Source organism: Eublepharis macularius, chromosome 5 (assembly GCF_028583425.1).
Source record: "Eublepharis macularius isolate TG4126 chromosome 5, MPM_Emac_v1.0, whole genome shotgun sequence".
Taxonomy (NCBI): domain Eukaryota; kingdom Metazoa; phylum Chordata; class Lepidosauria; order Squamata; family Eublepharidae; genus Eublepharis; species Eublepharis macularius.
In genome coordinates, this window is record NC_072794.1 from 93,995,468 (window position 1) to 94,016,669 (window position 21,202).

Below are 21,202 nucleotides of genomic sequence, written 5' to 3' on the forward strand. Positions count from 1 at the left end.
CATAATACCAAAAAGGAATACTGTGGTACATCTGAAGTGTGTTATACATTTGCTTATTCAATGAAGTAGTGCAGGACAGGAGATGCATTGCCAGTAAAAATGGGCATCAGTTATGGGCCCTACCAGCCAGGTATAACATACACATTTTTTTAAAAACACCTTAGGAGGCTTTCTTCAATCATAAATGAAGAGAACCAAAATAAAGCACCATGAAATTTGTAATTTTAAAAATCTAAAAGGTATTGCATACCCAAGTATTATCACTCACCTTCCAGGTGTCTTCAAGACAGGTAAACTCAGTAAAGGTATACTCAACATACTACTTTTAAGGGTATCCCTTCAGGCACTTCCCCACACAAAGATTACAGTAAAAAGTAGGATTAGCTTTGTACCATTTTTAAAAGATATATTGGCCCACTCCGTCCTACCTAGTTGCGATAAGCTTTAGTTAGACAAGGCAAATCTCGTTTCCAATTACACCTCAGATTTTCTGTCTACAGCTTGCCCCCTAATTGCCTGCCTTTGCAAACAATTATGTACCCTAAAAAGGTATGATTCTTAAACTAATGATTCTTAAACTACCCCGGGGTCAATTCAATGCACCGTTTTTTAAAATTTGCTCTGCATTTCCCGTTCTGTGCCACAAACCAAATGATAACACTTTAATCACAGACTACTACTTCCGTGTTTGTTCTGCGGCACAATGTACTTGCAGTCTGCAAGTACATCACACACAGTGATTCATGCGCAGATGCTCACACGGTTGAGGAAAGTACAAAGCCTCAGCCCATAAAAGGCAGCGCCCCTAAATTTCGTATGCGATTTTCCAGGATCAAGGTAACTGGTACACATGTCCAAAGAGCGTCATTCAAGCCCCAGATACGAATTGCCGCCACAAAACGATTTCACAAGTATCTTTCCAGGCCGGCGGGAAAGCTGGGCTGCCTCATGTAAGCGTTATTGGCGGCTCCGAACTGCCCGAGCCCGTTGAGCTGGGAGGCTGCGAGGCCCAGCAGCTGCTCCGCGTGGTCGGCGCAGGGCGGGGCGGGGCGCCCGGGCTGCAGGGTCAGCCTGTTGGGAGCTCCGTAGAGCGGCGCGTTCGGGGAAGAGTAGGCGCCTTGTTGCGGCGCCCCGAGATGGCCTGGTGGGGAGGCCGAGTACGGGTAGGCCAGGGCGGGGGGCTGCCGGCCCAACAAGCCGGGGCTGGCTGGCTGGCTCTGGAAGCAGGCCTCGGCGCTGCCCACGGGACAGCCGCTCAGCTCCCCGGCGCTGCCGAGGCCCAAAGGGTGCTGGGCCAGCTCTGCCCCCGCCGCCGAGGCCTGCAGAGCTGCCACTTGCTGCTGCTGCTGCTGCTGCTGCGAGCTGATCAGGCTGTCGATGCTGAACATGCGCGGCTGTAGCGCGGGGGGCGCCCCCGGGTACTGGGGCAGGCAGGGCAGCTGCGCCCCGTAGGTACCACTGGACGAGTACAGGGGGCCGCCGGCACTCGGATAAGCGATGCCTCCAGGGCCGTTGCAAGGGCCAGCCCGGGCGATCTGGCCCTGGCTGGGCGTGAAAGCGCTAGCGCTGTGCACGTAGCCTGGGTAGGTGGTGAGGTCGGTGCGCTTGAAGCGCTTCCTCCGTCGCAGGAAAGAGCCGTTGTCGAACATGTCCTCGGCGGCAGGGTCCAGCGTCCAGTAGTTGCCCTTGCCCGGATGGCCCGGCTCGCGGGGGATCTTAACGAAGCAGTCGTTAAGCGTCAGGTTGTGGCGGATGGAGTTCTGCCACTTCTTGGGGTTCTCTCGGTAGAAGGGGAAGCGCTCCGTGATGAACTTGTAGATGCCCCCCAGTGTCAGCCTGCGCTCCGGTGCGTTGGCGATAGCCATGGCGATCAGCGCGATGTACGAATACGGAGGCTTGCCACGCTGCACCGGCCGCTTCCTCCGACGGCCGCCGCCGCCTGCACCGGCGCCAGGCACCTGCTGCTCTCCGACGGGCTGCTCCCCTCCTGTCTCCGCCGGACTGCCCCTGGGCTCGCACTTGATCAACAACGGCTCCACCTTGCAGCCTGATGAGGAAGCCCCGTGCAGGTTGGGGGAGGTCGGGCTGGCCCCTTGGCTAGGCGAGTGAAGGGAGTCGGCGGTCATAGTGCACATACCCGAGAAACAGGAGAAATCGGTCAGATTCATATACAAGGCAACCCCCGGGAAGGAAAGGCGGATGAAACAAGACTGCTCCCCTGGGACCGAATCTGGAGCCGGCAACTTGCCTTATATAGCTCAAGGCCTGGCGCCACCCTGGCACTTCCCCCCTCCTCGTTGGTGCAGCCCCCGCCCACCCGCCTAAAATCTCCCCCTCCCCACTAGCCTCCTGTGCCCGCAACGGAGTGTGTATGGGGGGGGGGGATAGCACTGTCACAAGAAACGCAGCCCTTGCGCTGGCGGTGTGTAACCATCCTAAGAAAAATCCAAAACTGGGTTCCTTTGTGACCAAGGAGACAGGAGGTAGGGCTGGGTTTTCCTTTTCCAAACGAAGTCTTCTGTCTTAGGCATGGTCGCCGGCAGAAACAATTCGGGGCAGGGGCAAAAGTCTTTTCATGATACCTCTGGGTCATCGACCTGACCGTTGTCTTGGCGCCATTTAGGATTCCAGGGGTGGGGGAAGACCTCCCCTCTCCACTGCGGCCAAGATCCGAACTCGGTGGCCCCTGGCTGCCCGCTCGCTCTCTTTAATGGTAGATCCGCCGGCTCTATTTGGCTTCGGTCCTACGTTGAACTCTAAAACAAAGTGATTTAGGATTTCCGAGTTCTTTCGGGAAGACTTTCTGCTCAGTTCCCAGTGGAAAGAATGGCCCTGGGCAGGAGCGAGAGCATTTGGGCACAGATCCTACATTTCAGTGGCGCTTGCGCCGGAGAACACCCCAGTGGAGAAAGCCTGTTACGTGTGGACTGTACTCAGTTGCCTTTAGAAGATTATCACGGAACACGTTGGGTCGGACTCCAAAGGTCTATCAACTCTGTAGAGGCATCATAGGAATTCTTTAGCTAGACGCTCCTCTTTATCACAAAAAATCAGAAACGACGGATTAAATGGTGGGCTGCAAGAAAGTGATTTTGATGATGAAAGCGTTTTTTAAACAAAATGGCCAGACAGGGTGCTGGTTATTTAATAATAGTAACAACAACAATAATAACCGATTTATATACCGCCCTTCAGGACAACTTGAGCTATCTACAGCTCTCCTAGATCAGTAGATGTTTGTGCCCTTTTTACATGTTTAAAACCGATAGCATTTTGTTGGACAGTAAGAGGCAAAAGTTTTTCAATAAAAAAGGGGGGGGGGTAATGGACCTTGAATGCGTCCCTGTCTTACTGTGGGTCGCTGCCAAGTACCCAAACTGGGTTTTCATCTCTCCTGATGATTCGAACTTGACGCTCCTTGCAGATAGACACAGCGACTGCTGCTTGTTTTCTCCCGCTCTCCTGCCTCCGCTGTTCCCCTGGGCTGGTGTTCGGTTTTCGAGGAATGGTGATTCAAATGATTGCCAACGGGTAGCCTTGTTTGTTTGTCTAATAAAACAGAACAAAAGTCCAGTGGCATCTTAAAGACCAACAACATTTATTGCAGCATGAGCTTTCCTGGGTCCCAGCTTTTATGGGGAAGAAGGGGTGGGGGTAAACTCAGTAATGGTATTTCCCCGTATGATCTGCTGTTTGCAGGCATTTTATATGTTTGCACGGGAGAATTTGTAAGAAGACGCTTGAATGCACTAATGCAAAATTAATAGGATCGATGGCCAAAATGATTCCGAAGAAGGCGAGGTTGGTTTTGTTTTGCAAAATGGAACAGACAAAGAATGTGTTTGATTCAGAGAAGGGGAGGAAAGTAAACGGGGTGTCATCTCAGAGAGTTCGCCGGCTGTCTGGGGTCCTTCACATCGCAATCAAAACGGACGCACAACCTTCTAAGGTCTTTGACTTCAGTGGGCGTAGTAGGGCATAACGGTTTAGGATTGTGCTCAGTTTTGCCACCCCAGCCCAAACATACTGTTAATACTATTGATTTCAATGAAGTTATTTATTTCCAAGGAAGTGTGCTTCTTAGCATCGCCAATACTGGATCAAGATTGATGATGCTTAGAAGACCCAGACGTGTGGGGAGGGAGGGGAAAACAACTGTTAGAATTAATTAGCAGAGTAGAGTGTTGCGCATTCGACACAATAAAAACAGGTTCCCGTGTTTAGTTCTAGAAAAAAATATTACATATCAGGGTAAAAGGTTACATTGGTAAGAAAGATAAAGAATAGCTATCTAGCTGGCTACATTGGCTACATCTTGATGGATCAAGATGGGTAGCAGTGTTTGTCTATAGCAGTAGAAAAGAGCAAGAGTCTAGTAGCAGCTATAAGACTAACAAAATTTGTGGTAGGGTATGAGCTTTCCTGAGCCACAGCTCACTTCTTCAGCTATAGCTAGAATGTGAGTCCATCTGTCCTTATATCTTGGAGAGTGGAATGATTACAGAAGCCGAATCATAATAGCCTGTGAATGACAATAGCAGGTGTGATTGAATAGGGCAGGGTATGAAGAAGGGTAGTGGGTGTGGAGAAATCAGCACTGGTAATGAGACAGGAAGCCAATGTCTCAATTCAGTCCAGGTGGATGCATAGTTTTGGGCTTCCTTATCAGTTGCAATTCAGCAGTCTCTTTCTAATCTCCCTTTGAAATTCCTCTGCAGAGTAACTGCTACTTTTAGGTCAGCAACTGAATCTCCTGAAAGGTTAAAATGTTCCCCTCACTGGTTTCTGAATGTTTTGGTTTCTGATGTCAGACTTAAGTCCATTAATTCTTCGTAGTGGAAGGGACTGGCCAGTTTGTCCAGTGTAGAGAGAGGAGGGGCATTACTGGCACATGAAATCACATTGGAGGATGAACAGGAGTATGAACCCCAGATGGTATGGCTGGTGTTGTTGGGGCCACTGATGGCGTTGCTCAATCTGTATGAGAGCAAAGTTGACATCTTGGTTTGTTGCAGGTACCAAACCATGTTAGTATTAAGTCGTTTATCATTGTGGGTGAGTAGTTGTTTCAGGTTAGGGGGCAGTCTGTAAGCAAGTAAAGGTTGCTCCCCCCCCCCCAGTGCCTGTGTGAGGAAAGTGTCACAATCCAGGCTGGGTGGTAGATCATTGATAATGTGTTGGACCGGCTTGAGTTGTGGGATGTAGGCGACCACCAACGGTGTTCTGTTATTTTCTTTGGGCTTGTCTTGTAGCAAGCTGTCCCTGGGTGTCATTCTGGCCTTTCCAATGCTTTTCTCACTATGTCAGGTGCTACCTCTTGATGGTTAGACTTAGATCTTAGAGGTGACTTCAACTGAACAAAGAGCAATAAAACCTTAGTATGTGTTTCTAGCTAATTTCTAGCTAATTGGCCCCCAATAAACTGGTTGCCCAGTAGTGAATCCCAGATCTTCTTCATTAAGCATAAAGACTCCCCTTTCTATGGAGGGAAACTTAAACTCGACAGCTAAATGGTCCTATGCGAACTAGTTGACTAAGTAACACAGTAACACTTCAACACTTTCATGACTGTACCCAGACCACTTGCTAAATCCCAACAAGAACGGCTTTACTTTACGGGGAAGCCCATCATTGGGGGAGGGCGCAAGCCCATCATTGTCTATTTATTTCATTTTAGAAAGATGTTTTTCCTTTCCTGAATCATGGGATCCTATGTGTGGGATGGGATTATTGGGGGGGGGGGATGTTACAAATTCCTCTCAAGAAGGGGGGGGGAGCTGCGAGCTAACCGCCTCCCCCGCCTTCTCACTGGCCAATGCGCTGACTTGGCAGCGCTTCCATCGGTTGGCCTGAGCGTAGATGTCATCAAGGAGATTTCGGCAGAAACCGCGAGTGCTGTGAATGGGATCCTCACCCATCCCGGCGACCTAAATGCTTGGGGGCGGGGGGAGAGGAGAGGGGCAGCGTTGCTTCGAAATCTGGCTTTCTTTCTGGAATTACCCCGGGCAGAGCCTGGTAAGAGCAGAGAGTGGCCAGGTGTGATTCCAGCGACGTTGCGCTCAAGAGTTTTCCATGGTGCGGCCACCCCTCCCCCCGTCACTTTTCAGTGAAGGATGCAGACCACCCTTTGTTTCCCAGGAGGGCCCGGTGCCGCTCGCTAAGCTGGCCTTTCTGCCGAATGAGGAGAGGGCGCTCTTCCCCACCGGATAGGATGAGCCAGGCGAGTCAGCTTCCCGCACTCTCTTCCCAACGCTCCATCGGAAGCAGGGGAATCGCCGCCGCCGCCGCCTCTCGCCTTTCCACTGCGGCCAAGCACAAGCCACCTGGGAGGAGGCCAGGGCGGGGCTCCTCATGTCGCATGCCGCGGTACTGGCGCGGAAGTGGCCGTGTTGTGAGCTCCTCTTCCTGCGCAGTCGAAGAGCTCAAGGGAGGCTCTCTTTGGAAAGGTTTCGCAGGATTGCCTATGTTTCTGTGGTAAATTACAATTTAAACCGGGTCTATCATGAAGCAGAATGAACTGTGTACTTCAGACTGCAGGTGTTTGGCCTTTTAAAACTACCCCGACATTTACAATTCTCTGAAAGTGGGGAAGTATGCAACAGGCTAGTCTACACTTGTTCTGCCTGTTGTGCTTTAAAAAAATTGCAGGGAGGTTTTTTCATGGAGTAACATTAAAAATGTGCCTTTTCCCACTTGCTCTCTGAAGTGAGTACAGCCCATTCTACAGTCTCAAGATTCTATTCTGCTGCATGTGAATAGGGGGTACAGCTCCCCCCCCCCAACTGATGCTGGGCTACTCTCAACATTCTAAAGCATTTTCAGTCCATATCAGGCTGTTTTCAGAGTTCCAGTAAAATCAACAGAAAGAACAGGGCAGTCAGGAAGTCTTACAAAATCTTTGTCTAGAATTGGTTTGTGGTGGCTGAAATCAGACTGGTATAGGGGAGGATACAGGGTGGGCAGCTGGGCTTGCTTAGTTAGTATGCCTGAGACCTGTATCCCAAGCAGGTGTTGTGCTGGAGTGCTAAATGAGCACACACACTGGCTTTGCTCAGGTAACAGGCAAGTTCAAAAGAGAAACTGGGTCACATGCACAAATTCTTTTCCTTTGCAAGCCTTGTGTGTAAAACCCTTCCGTGCAGAACACGAAAAAGGTTTCAGGAGGGAGGGGACAGCCATGTGCAGAAACCTGTGCATGCACTGGGGCCTATGTATGCCCAGAGGTGCACAGCACAAAATGCTTTACTGTATGAAAGCTAGACAGACTAATGGAAATTTCAGCATTGCTAAATTAACATACACATTACACATTAGAACAACAACCTTGTGAAGAAGGTCAGTCTCACTGATGATTTATGGGAGAACTGAGACCAAATGATACCTGCTGTTGTCATCCAATGAGTCTGTGGATGACTGGGGGAACTCAGCTTTCTCTGCTGGACCAGCTGGTACCTTCTTCATGCATTAGCCAAGCCTACAGATACCAGCACTGAAGTTTCTAAGCAGTTAGACTGCTAATTAAGATACTGTTCTTTGTAGTTTTGGTCCCACTTATCATCTTTCCATCTAATGTTCATGACAGCAGTGATATTTGTCTTTGTAACATTTGTAACAAGATGGGCTCTTCCGGCCCCCAAGCCTTTTGAAAATGCATCTGTCAGAGCACATTTCCTACCCTGCCAGCAAGTGTCTGAAGCAAGTGCCTGGAGGCTGTCATTGAGATTGCTCAATGATTTGAAAATCAAGATTCCAGAGTTCACCTATGTGGCTAGGTGCCTCTTTGGCTCTCTTCCAAATTGCGCACAAACAAGAACTGCAAGGGAAGGTTCTCCTGCATAAAGTCCCATAGGAAAGATTGAGGCTTGCTTTGCACAAGTAATACTGCAGATTGGGGAGAGGAGAATGAAGGGGGAATGTGCCCCCTCCTGGGTAGCATCTGCTGTATTTTTCAATAGTGTGCTTGCACTGCAACCAGCTATACAGAGAGAAATTACAACAGAACAATATGCACAATTGTTTTAGTACAATGATATAAATCTGCAAATGGATTGTTGGCAACTGTTCACTTCTATCGTTTTCCTTTCAGTAAAGGATTTCCATTCTGTAAAGTCTCTCTTTGCTCCTGTCCAAATCTTTGCCCTCCATCCCCTTCACAAACTGGTTATTCTGACACTCAACCTACCCCTGCAATGTAAGTATTTTCTTTTCTTTTTGGTTCCATACTGCCACACACTGGTCTCCAGAGAGAACAGGCTCCTGGCATGGGGATCAGGGTGGTTGCTGTGCCCTCATTCAATATTCCCAGTACAGAGATAACTCCTCATTTTTGCTACAAGGGGTGCTTTCCTTAATGGCACTTTGCATACTACTTATTTATCCCTTCTCTGCCATGCTGCTTTCTATCTTCTTGGGCTGTGAAATGCAAACCTCTGTTGTCCTCTATACCATTCTAACCCCATTGACTTCAATGAGGTTAGATAGGTGTAGCTCTGCTTAGGGTTGCACTGCAACAATACCATCTTATGAAAAGTTACTCTGATCTAAGCAGATTGATTTCCATGGGTTTACTCTGAAGTAATTCTGCATATGATTGCATGTAGATCTACTAATTTTAATAAAGCTTATAGTGAAATGAAATAATTGTGTGCAACCACTGAGCTTATTTATTTATATTTTCTTCATTCAAATATTTATATCCCTGGACCCAGTGGAATCCAGGAGTCTTGTTGAGGAGGAAGCAATATGAGAGACTTCAGCAAAGAATGGCTGAGTCATGAATTTTTAAGAATTCGGGGACAGAGAAGGCCTTTAGCAGCTTAAGAATCCTCATGGGGTGGGGAAACAGGTGTTGAGATTGTCAAGAGGGTCCTGGTAGGCTTTAAATATTTTGGTTAGGATGCCAAGTACATATGGCTATCCTGGTACCACCCACATTTTCAAGGTTGTCTGTACAATTTTGAAGGCTAGGAACATCATCTTACTGTAAATGAAAAATCACATTCTCTTGATGTTGTTTGCTTCATTGTTTGCTCTTGATGTTGTAGGCTCCTCGTTCTTCCCATTCCTAGATCTTTGAATGAAGAAACCAAGAAGGGAGAGAAATCAGGTAGCAAGAGGAAACATACAAATCTGTAATAGCAGAATACCAAAAGTATATCATTCAGATAGTAAGTCAGCCTCGCGATCTTTGCCTTGGACTTCATGTGTCACTGACAGACTCAGTCATTCATTATACATGGACATTTCCATGTCTCTGGCAAAACAATGCTCATCTATGAGGCTGTCCTTGCCAGCTGGAAATTTATAAAGAGAGGGCACAGGATAAGACTGACTGACCTTCAAGTCAGATGTTAACAGCTTTGGACAAGTGTGAGATTTTTACACCCCTATCTGCAGGAAAATCTGATGTTTGGTGCCCTAATTGTGAACAGGTCATCCTTAAAGCTCTGAACATCCCAGGCAAAAAGAGAGAGAGAGGGAGAGAGAAATGGGCCTGGGGGGAATTGTGCTGGTCCTAATCCCTTCTGCCATTCTGCATATTCATGGAACATTGTCATAACACATCAGGCAGTTCAGTTGGACAAAAGACCTGTCGGCACCCCCCTCCCCATTCCTCTGATGAGCCACGAGACAAATGCTGAGTAAACACTTGGAAACCATTCATTGGGCCATTCTCATACTGATGAGAAAGGCATGGGTCTTTCTTGCAGACCCAGAGCTGCTCAACCTAATAAAGTACGGCCCATGGCCTGTGAAAAGAGCAGCCTGTGAATGATGAAAACATGGATTATCTCGTTGCACTCTCCTTGGAGCCAACAGTGCTTGCATTTAGAGTGCACTTGGTCTGACACGCAATTACAAAAATTAAAAAAGGGGGTAGGGGAGAGACATTTGGAGAATGTAGTGATCGTGCCTGATATTTCACAGATGACCCTTCCCCAGTGAGAATTTTTGCTTTCTGACATGAAGGCATTTACAATTGTCCCAGCAAACTTTTTGGAGAGTGTTATTCAAACAGCTAGTCTGTGTGGTAAATACTAATGTATTTATTCATTAAGATATTTATAGCTTGCTTTTCTCTCCAATGGGGATCCAAAGCTGCTAACCACACTGTCCTTTCCTCCTTCATGTTATCCTCACAACAACCCTAGGCGGTAGATACAGTGACCCAGCAAGCTTCTATGGCAAAGTGGAGATTCAAACATGGGTCTCTGATCCTAGTCTGACACTAGCCACTACACCACATGGAACAATGAACGACACAAGTACTACAACTATGATTAACCATAAGAAGCTGTGAACTGATTTACAGCATATAATGTGTTTTGCTTTAACAGCAATGTTTGAGACAGATCAGTATTTGCTGATTTGCTAAGTGAGAAACTGAAAGAAAGTTGCCAAAGCCATACAATGAATCTGCTGGAACCGAACTGGAAATCAGGTCTCTCATTTCAAAGTCTGTTTATAGTTTTCCATAGGGCTCATAAGAGCCCTACTATGCTGGCTACACTCCTGAGTCTTTAGGAATTGAAAATATTTCAATGCCTTCCTAGTAGCTATAGAAGTCTAGCAGCAAGTTCCACTTGAAACAGAGATTGGAAACTACTTTTTAAAAAGAAAAGCCAGTTCAGGCTAGGGGAACTTATAGCAGAGAAATGACGGGAAAGGAAAAGATTATAAGCAGCCCTTCTGTTCTGAATGTTGCATTGATAAGAAATAATTTTGGAGATTGAAGTATGACCAGAGATCTTATTATTGTTTAGCTAGTTCAGTTTCATTTGCAGCATCAGAAAGTCACTTGGTTAGCCTACATTTATTGTCTTACCAAGAAAATGCACTCTCTCCAGATTGATGTTTACTTACTGTATAACAGATCATTCATTTTATGCTGCTTTTTCCTCTCCTTGTCAATTTCATTCTATTTATTGGTATAATACAGTGGGAGACTTAGTCACACATTGATAGAACTCCTGAGCTTCAAAAGGAGAAACCTGTAGTCAAGGTCATGTTGCATTCTGATATGTCCCAAACACATTTCATCTTCAAATTACAGAGCTGCTGGCACAGGGTCTTATTTGCCTTATGCCACTCTGCCAGTATAGCAGACAGCCAGACCTTTGCCATCTTGAGGACCTGCTATAGATCAAGGAAGCCATTACTACTGTTGCATTTTCAGAAATGAGCTGAATATAAATCCTACATTGGCCTGGATGCTCATTCATATTATAAATGCCTCCCTTCTTCTGTTTATTGTACAGTAGTAACAGTCACACATGGACGTGAATAGCAGGCGAAAGGCCCAAAGGCTATTTAAACTTCATATTGTGCTGTAGTAAGTTTCTCTGCAATAGAACCTTTTTCCAATTCAGCTCCAGGGTTGGAAACGTGTAGGATTGTGCCTGTTCCTGAAGATCCCCAACTCCCTCAGCATTGAGACAAATGTAACAGTGGAGGCTCACCATCCAGTCTGCCACTGTGCTGCCTTGATATTGCAGCTCCTGATGGAGAACCATCAGTAGCATTAGCAACCCTTATTGTTTGCTCAAGGGGACCAGAGTTTTCTTAAATTCAATTGCCTGGCTGAAAAGGAAAATAACATCAAAGTGGAGGGAGATGTCTTAACCACACACTCCTCATACAACAGTGTATCCCCCAAGGCCACCAGTGTCTGCAACAATAATATTTATTTTCCTAAATAAATATCTAAATCGTGGGCTTCAGGCTTCCACAAGACAATACGGATGTTTAACCTGTTTCCCATCTTCCAACATGAAACATTTTATGCTTGTAACTTGTTACTGTAAATGATACTTTTCAATACCGTAAACAGCATTTTTGCACACAGTGGAATCCATCAAATAGGAATTCAGTTTGACAATGTGTAGAAGGAATGGCTAAATGAGAGGTGATAGTTCACAGAAACACCAGAAGCAAATGGGCCTACTTGTCAAGTCACTGAGAAGGCATCAGAGAGATGCTGATACAGGGCTGAATCAAAGGGCACTTTGGAGTCCATTAAGGGAGGAGAAATGTATTATCATCCAAGACTGTACAGGTGACTGGAGACTATTTTTGACAGACACCCTGTGACCACCAGAGGTTCTGCTAAAAAACATCAATATAAAAAACCCTTTTGATCTTTTGTCAAATACAACTTAGCATTAAGGGACAGATTGGCTCAGTAGGGCCAAAGTGCTGAAGATGTACAAGGCCCCACAGATGCACTACCAGGGCTTCTGTGCATAACAAAATTGCAAACAATCTAATGGAAGGAAACATACATGTGAGCCATTTTGTATTATCGCCAGTACCAATAAATATATATATAAACATTGTAAATGTTATCTTGCTTTAAACTAGCTTTGTTTCACTGATATATTTTAAACATTGTTATTATGTACTTCACTCATGCTCTTTCTCCCCAAAGGGGTCCCAAGCAGCTTACATTATTCTTCTCTCCTCCATTTTATCCTCACAACAACCCTGTGAAGTAGGTTAGGCTGAGAGCCAAGCTACAAGTGATGTCTGACACAGGTTGGACGCTTGTCAGCTTCCCTCAAGTTTTGATGGGAAATGTAGGCATCCTGGTCTTGCAGCTATAATGGAGAGCCAAACTGTAAAACCAGGACGCCTACATTTCCCATCAAAACTTGAGGGAAGCTGACAAGTGTCCAACCTGTGTAAGGCGTCACTTGTAGCTTGGCTCTCAGTGTGACTGGCTCAAGATTACCCAGTGAGCTTCCATGGCAGAGTGTGAGTTTGAACCTGGGTCTCCCAGATCCTACTCCAACATTCTTAACCACACTGGCTTTCTTTCTCTAGTATGTAAATTAAATCTACATATTTACATGTAACTGATTTGTGGATTTGCATCTTTTATATTCTCCTAATGAACAGCAAAACAAAGAATAGTACATGGGGATGTTCAGCTTTAGGGGCCATGGCAAATTCTGGCAAAGGCAACAAGATCTGATGCTATGTAGTGAAGGCTATAGCTATGAGCCAGAAGTGCAGATGTTGGTAGCTGTTAGATAAACCAGTGCCTTTGAGTCTCAACCTTCATCCAAAATGTAGCATTAATAATATTGGTCAGCCCTTGCAGAGTTGTGATGAAGAGTACTGATATGGAGAGGTTGTAGATGTTTAGGGGAAAACTGGGGCCAGATCCAGTGATCTATCAGCAGAAAGCAATGATGGCTGGATCTTTTCTATATTCCCCTCCTTCTACCAGTCGTTTCCAAACTTGGGAAAATTTCTTTCCAGGGCAGGGGGATCCCCATGGACTAACAGCTCCACAGGTTGGGAGGCTGCAGGGTGAATGGAGGAGGTGAAATTGTCCTACCTCCTCCATCTGCCAGTGAAGTTGCACCAACAGAAGAGGGAGGAGAGGGCCATTTTGCCTCTTTTTCCTTCCCTACTGCAGCCTCGACCTATATGGCTATGAGTCCATGTTGGTCCCACAACCCACAGAAGTAACTTTCCCGGGGTCGGAAATGGTTGTATGAAATATAAGAAAGATATATAAATGTCAGAATTTTGTTTTTAAAGTGAAGCCTGGTGCAAAACTTGTTGGTGGAATTCTAGGATGTCAGCCCTGGTTTTGGAGATGAAACATGAAGGGAAATTTGTTCCACAAGGTATGTGTGTGTGTGTGCATGTGTGTCAAGTGCCAGTCACAATGGTGACACTTTGGTATGTCTGTATCTCACACAGCAAAGTCTTGTACATGGAAGCTCAGGTTACAATATATTTGCTCATCTCTGAGGTGTGAGAAAAAAACAATGGGGCCACACCTCTTTTAATATAATTTTATATGGATAATTAATTATTTTTTTAAATAACATAACAGGAATTCAACACTTATACTGGTATGTTAAGTTACAAATTCCCCTGAAAAAGCTTTGTAGCAAAGTGCATAGGGAATTTTTATTTGGAAAATAAAATACTCTTCTTCAGTTGCACCATTGGCTTTTGACTGTTTGCATTTTTTGTCTCTAAAGTGCCATAGACTGCTGTGTTCCCTGTACATTGCCTATTCTTTTAAGGCTCTGAAGAAATGCTTATCTTTTTAGAACTATATCTCAAAACCATCACTTAGAAGTAACAGAAACATCTCATAATCTTGTACATTTGCATTTGTTATACTACAATTTAAGCAATCTAGACAACACTTCTCAGATAGTAAAATGCCTTGGATCCATGAGTTCTGTTACCTCACCCCATGACAGGTCTTCTGGGCTTCAGACTTGCTTCGCTGAATAAAACGGTTGTCACTATAGAGGAAAAGAGCTTTGTGGCCAGGCATCATTTTACTCTTGCTTGGTTGCTTGGCTATTGCCCATAAGGGCTACTTAAGTAACACTTTAAGGTTTGCAAATGTACATCACCAGGGCCGGCGCTACTGTTGAGGCCATGAGGCGGGGGCCGCAGGGCCGGAGGAGGCACCAGACGGGGCCCTGGGGGCGGAGGCGCACATCCCACACCACCGCAGGCCAGCCCCGCGCTGCCGCTGCCACCGCCCGACCCTGGGTGGCCACAGCAGACACAGGCCAGGAACGACAGGTGGCTGGGGTGGCGCACAGCGTGCGGGCAGCCTCCTCACGCCGCCCCAGCCACCTGCCGGCGGCACTGCATGATGACATCATCACATGATGATGTCATCACACGGTCTGGGGCGCATGCGCGTGGAGTACGCACATGATGCTGGCCTCCAGCGCCAGAAACCCTGGTGCCAGGGCTGTACATCACAGTTGTCTCTTTCCTCTTGGATGTGTATGTCTTTCTCAAAGAATGTATAGGGGGTTGGATTCAAAGAATGGATCTTTACCACCTTCCCTTATCTTCCATCAGTCCCTGCACAGCTCCCCAAAGTGCGAATTATCTACCTATCTATATAAAGACAAGTGTCCTGACAGACTCATCAATGCCCAGCCCAAACCCTGGACCTAGAAATGTGAAATTTGGGGAGAACATTCCTTTCATGCTGTAGAGACTAACTAAGAAGGGATTTTAAGAAATTCACCCCCTAAGGGGGTAAAAAGGGATAAGATGTGTTTTCCCATAAGAATACATCTTCCCTGTGGGGCTAGCAGGCTGCTCCCCCCTCCCCCCACCAACTGCCAACTCTGCCACTCTTCCGTGAGGTCATTTGCGTATGCAACCTGATTGGTCATCACCCCAACATTCTAAACAGTATGCAGTTGTTGTTGGGAGTCATTGAATGTGTCCTGAGGTAAAAATACACCTTCCAGTCTTCCCCTCTAGGGTTGGCAATCCCCCGTGGGGCCTGGCTTTTCTGTGTGGTTGCCAGTCTCTTGCCTGCTTGCACCCCCCTCTCTCTGATTGGTCAGCTATGGAACGATGGGTTCTGAGGTAAATATCAGGTAAAAGAAACTACAGACAGTTGAAGAAAGACAGTACAAGACTCCTGAATATGGATTTTATATACAAGTCAGTACGGCAACTGAGTTTTTAAATGTTCATAGGGAGATGGTGGATGAACTTTCTAGGGGTCATTTCAATGCGAACCTCTCACATGAACCTGTCAAAGTGGCCATCACACCACCCTTCTCTCAGTCCAACTCCACCTCACACCTCTTGCAGCCATCACCTCTTACTGCCCCCAAGAAGCTTTCTGGTAGACGTCGTGCAAGATACACCGACGCTAAAAGGAGGAAGCAACTTAGAGATGTGGCAAAGAAATATGCACATCCTACTCCTGCGGTGCACCGAGCAGCAGTGGTCAAGTACCAGCAAGATCACCCCGAGGTGCACAGAGCGGCAAAGTCTCTATGAGCAAAGCAATCCTGGAAGGTGAGTAGAGAGGCGCTCAGTTCCATGGAAGGTCAAGGCTCACTCAGGCCTGGCATATGATCCTTCACTACCTTCAAGCTGCCTCTTAACCCCATCCATGCAGAAACACCTCTATTCAATCTCAAAACAAAGCAACATGGCCCAAGTGCTATGGGACTGTAAGCTCATTGTTTGGGATGAGAGCACCATGGCACTTAAGGGGTGTTTGAGGCACTAAGCATAACCCTCAGGGGCAACGAAAGAGTGATGGAGAGAGTCATCATGCTGCTGACTGGAGACTTCTAATCAATAAAGTTTCAAGTGCCCATGCTACACAATACTTATTGGATGACCCACTATTTCCAAAGTTTCCAAGTCCATTTATACAACAATTCCACAGAAATAAAAGTTCAAAGGTACATATTCCTCTTTGGTCTTGTAAATTCTCCAAAATTTAAAAGCAACAGTGTCCCGGATAATTTTTCCTCTTCCTCCTCTTCTCTGGAGGGTTTCCTCAATGTATTCTCAAGTATAATATTTGTATGCGGTAGTATCAAAGCAATTGTTAACGCCCAATCTGACTGCCGGCTGTAAAGCTCAGATTTCGTTCACTTGCTTCTTCGGGGACACTACGTACCGCTGTCATACATACATATACATATCAGGTTTATTTGGGAAGGGCAGGAAATACAAATTAGGGATAAGAAATTGTCTTTGAAACAATTTACTACTTGCCAAACCCTCAACACGGTGTATATAGTTGGATGTCCGTGTGACTTATTTTATGTGGGGTGTACCACCAGACCCCTTAAGGTTCATATGCTGGAACATATGTCTCGAATTCGAAATAAAATATTGGAGGCACCTTTAGTTCAACATTTTGTGGAAAGGGCTCATAATGAGAGGTCCTTTAGAGTTGCTGTCCTTGAGGTGGCACGTAATCAATCGGTCATTCTTCGGAGGGAGGCATTCTGGATTCATGAGTTACAGATTGTTAAACTGTTTGGTTTGAATAATGAACTTTCTTTAAATTGTTTTTTGTAAATAGATCTTATGAACTGATGTTATAATCTGTTCTTTACATTGTAAATTAACTTGAGAATTGTAAACTGTTATGGTCCCTTTAAGTCGAACGGGAGGATTATGGATGGATTGCATAAGAGGCACCAATAGGAACTAGGGAGGCTGCGTGAGAATATACGCAGCCACTGGTGCCCTACCTCTGATTTCAAAACACGGAAAAAATACAAATATAAGGAATTAGGACAGGAGAGCAGCAGGTCGGTATGGATAAACGTTTGAAGAATTATTTTTTGTTAAATTGATACCATAGGTGATATGTATATGTATGTATTACAGCGGTACGTAGTGCCCCCGACGAAGCAAGTGAACGAAATCTGAGCTTTACAGCTGGCAGTCAGATTGGGCGTTAACAATTGCTTTGATACTACCGCATACAAATATTATACTTGGGAATACATTGAGGAAACCCTCCAGAGAAGAGGAGGAAGAGGAAAAATTATCCAGGACACTGTTGCTTTTAAATTTTGGAGAATTTACAAGACCAAAGAGGAATATGTACCTTTGAACTTTTATTTCTGTGGAATTGTTGTATAAATGGACTTGGAAACTTTGGAAATAGTGGGTCATCCAATAAATATTGTGTAGCATGGGCATTTGACACTTTATTGATTATAAATCTATATTTTGTATGCTCCTGTGAGTGAATCTCTTTCAGCACTGTTAACTTGGTACAGGAGCAGCCATTTCTTTGCTATTGACTGGAGACTTCTGGCAGACTCTGCCAGTAGTCCCAAGGGGAACTTGAGTTGATAAGGTTACCGTGTGTGTCAAGGCGTCGTATCTGTGGCCCCTCATCAGGAAACTCTCACTAAGAAAGAATATGAGTGACCACTTGAGAGGCAAGGTGTCCACTGGGGAATTCTCGGAACTCCTACTAAAAACAAGGGATGGAACGTATCCCGAGTCCAAAAGAAAGGTGACCACCCCTGCAGGCCTGGGCACAGTAGTAATGACCCTAGCAGACCTAACAGCCATGATATACTCTGATATCATCACAATCACAGAGAAGTCCATGGACTGGCTGTGCAAGCATGCCATTCTGACTCCCAAGAATGACAAGGCTGCCATCATTAATGAAACACAACTTCCTCAAAGGGGCAGAAATGAAGTACAGATCTGTGGACTCAGTGGTGCAAATGGATGATACAGTCCACTACCCTGTAGAGTTCCTCAGCACGCTCAACCCTCCTGGCTTCCCAGCCCACAAGGTTCTCCTCAAAGTAGGGGCTCCAGTGATGCTGCTCCAGAACCTCAGCCAACCCAAACTCTGCAATGGCACTAGACTACGAGTGAAAGCCCTCCACAGGACATCATTGAGGCCACATTGTTCATCAGCAGTGCTTGGGGGGGAGGGGGAGTCGGTGTTCATACCATTCATACCATCAGATAACCTCTTCGAGTTCAAGAGACTGCAGTTCCCCCTCAAGGTCTGCTTTGCTATGAGGATCAACAAGTTCCAGGGGCAGATACTGAAGGTGGCAGGAATTAACTTGAGGTAGGACTGCTTCTCACATGGGCAGTTCTACGTGGCCTGCTCCAAAGTGAGCTCACCCAGCAGCCCGGTAATCCTAGCTATGACACTCTCCCCTCTGGGTTGGCAGCACCTCAGGGTTTGGGGTCAGCCACTGCCCCTTTAACTGCTGTCCCTGCCTTCTCAAGATACTCCTCTGTCTGCCTCATCTCTCCACACATCTCATCTAACTCCTTACTCTCCACCCCTGCTTGTGGAGGGGGGGGGGGAGGTCCCCTTTTATCCCTTCACCAATCTCAGCCTCCACCTCCTAGCCCCGCCCCTAACAACCTAGCTGCTGCCTTAGGCAGCCACACCTGTGGCTGCTCTGCTGTTGGCTCTTCCAGGCTACTTCCTGCCCTTTCTAGCCTGCCTGTTGGTTTGCTGTGCTGCTGCATCTCTCCTGCTGGCCCCTGGGTGGTAATGTGGCCTTGTGCCTCCTTTGCTGCCTGCTGCTTGAGTTGGTGCTGGCTGGCTGTCCCTGCCCTCTGCCTCTTCTCCCCCTGGCTGGGCTGAGGAAAGAGGCTGCCCTGGAGCCCTGACTGGGTAACTGGCAGTTGTTAGGACCCAGGAGATACCGCCTAGCTTGCCTCCTGTTGTTGAGGCTTTGACTGAGCTTCCTGCACCTGGGTCTTTGCTTGAACTTTCTGCACCTGGGACTCCTTTGGCATTCTTGGTCCTTGTTGGTGTCTCCGACGTCTGTCCTCTCCTGGCTGGGTGAGTGTTAAGCGTGGTAGGACTGTACTGGGGGGCTGCAAGCCTTGTTTCTGTTAGCTGAGTGCAAACAGAGCAGAAGTTACCCTCTGCTGATTAAAGAGGCAAAAAGTTTATTTGAGAAATACATACTTGAGAGTGAAGGAGAGAGATAGGGATAGAGTTCTTGCTATCTGACTACATCTTGTAGAGAGAATGGATAAGGCAGGAGAGAGAAGAAGCAGGATATTGCCCTGTTTAGCCCAATAGGAGACAAGACAAGGAAATGACCCCCAGGAAACAAGAGAGATGCTTCTCTCAGTGTCCTAACTAAGTGATCCTTGCTGCCCCCTGCATAGAAGGCACTTCTTCCCTTCTTGCTGCTGCAGTACACCAGACATTGCAATTTCCAACAGTTTCTGGGGTGGGTGTCCCGGGTGGGGGGGGGTTCCTAAGTCTGGCACCGGCACCGGACACTAGCACCTGAAGTGAAAAACACCAATGTGGTCTACAAAGAGGTCCTTCATATTAAAAAAAAAAGATTGTATGTATTTTTAACTTTATTTATTGCACTACAATCTTTTCGTTTTAAAATCTCTTCAATAAACGTTACATTTCGAAATTCACTTCATCAGTTTTCGGCATCAACACGCTTCGCTTTATTCAAACACCTTTGTGAAGCTCAGGTACTATGCTATTATACTACAAAACCAACTCAAAATATCCCCGCACAAACCAAAAAATGTTACATACCCATAAGAATTATAACTAGATTTAAAGTAGTTAAATACCATAGTGAAGCACAGGTTTCAAGTTAGTCTATTACATTTTTATCCCACTTCTTTCTCATTGAGCTTTGAGCATCACGCACATTTCTCTAATCCATTTTATCTGCACAACAACTATGTGAGGTGGGCTAGGCTGAGAGAGAGACTGGTCCAAGTGAGTTTTTCCAAATCCAGCACTCTAGCCCCTGCATCCCACTACCTGTCAGTCTATGGAAAACAGGATACGTTGAAGCTGACTCCCCCCTTGCAGCAAGAAATTCAAGCTCTCTTGAATCAAGGTTTTTTTATTGAGAAATCATAACTAAAGCGTATATATGTCTATAGGTTACACAGAAGCAATTAAAAGCATCTGGCTGTACACAGAACTCTTGCTGAGAATGACATACGGAATGTTTGCTACAAAGTTCCAGTCCCTCCCTGTGAAACCCTACCCCCACCCCCAGTGCCCAACTAGCTGGGCATTGTCAGTGGGAGAAAAGGAAGGAACTGTTTCAAGGCCTCTGTGGCGAGCCATCCGAGATAAGCGTGCTGTCTTCCCAGGAGCTAGACAGCTTGTGTGAAAAACTACACACACACACGCACACGCACACGCACACGCACACACACATGCACACACACACAGAGGATGATTGCAAATGAAGGGAAGATGGAGGGACTGTGGGCAACAGACCTGACATTTTGCCCCCTCAAAGGCCCCCCCTTCACCCCCCTGGCCCCAGCTTGGCTGGGTATTTCTTGTGGAAGTTAGTTGTGAGATGCAGAGTGTTGACATGGGAATGTTCGACCCATTCCCTGAAGCTTTCATCGAAGTCTTTCCATCTGATTAAGTAGTAAAGTTTTTTGTTTTTCTGTTTAGAGTCCAAGATTTCCTCCACCTCATAGTGGACTTGGCCATCAATTAGGGTTGGATGTGGAACGCCTCTTTCAGGGTACCACTCATCGGGTGGGGGAGCTTTTTCAGCAGGCTAAAGTGAAAGGTTGGGTGCACTTGGCATAGGTTCTTTGGTAATTCAAGTTCTACTGTCACTTCATTGATTACTCTTTTAACTGGGAAGGGATCCATGTATTTGAGTGGGAGGGCGTGCTCACATTAGCGGGAACACTGGTTGTCACTGCCCCTCCCAGCTGGGTTGGTGAAAACACTGTCAATAATTTCTTCCCTCTGGCTGTCACGTTGGGGCATTCGTGATAGGGCATCTGCTAGGAAGTTGGCTCACCCTGGTAGGTAATTGAGTGTGAAATTAAACTTGGAGAAGAATTCAGCCCAACAAGTTGTTTAGCATTCAGCTTTCTGGGGGTACAGAGAGCCTCTAAATTTTTATGATCAGTCCAAACT

The 21,202-nt window shown here is 46.3% G+C and overlaps 1 protein-coding gene across 1 annotated transcript; it reads right to left on the reverse strand.

The window, feature by feature from the left end:
• Positions 1 to 905: 905 nt before the first annotated feature.
• On the reverse strand, positions 906 to 2,168 carry FOXE3 (forkhead box E3). Its single transcript, XM_054981574.1, has one exon. It carries the CDS (start codon positions 2,166 to 2,168, stop codon positions 906 to 908), a length of 1,263 nt encoding a protein of 420 aa, XP_054837549.1.
• Positions 2,169 to 21,202: the final 19,034 nt, after the last annotated feature.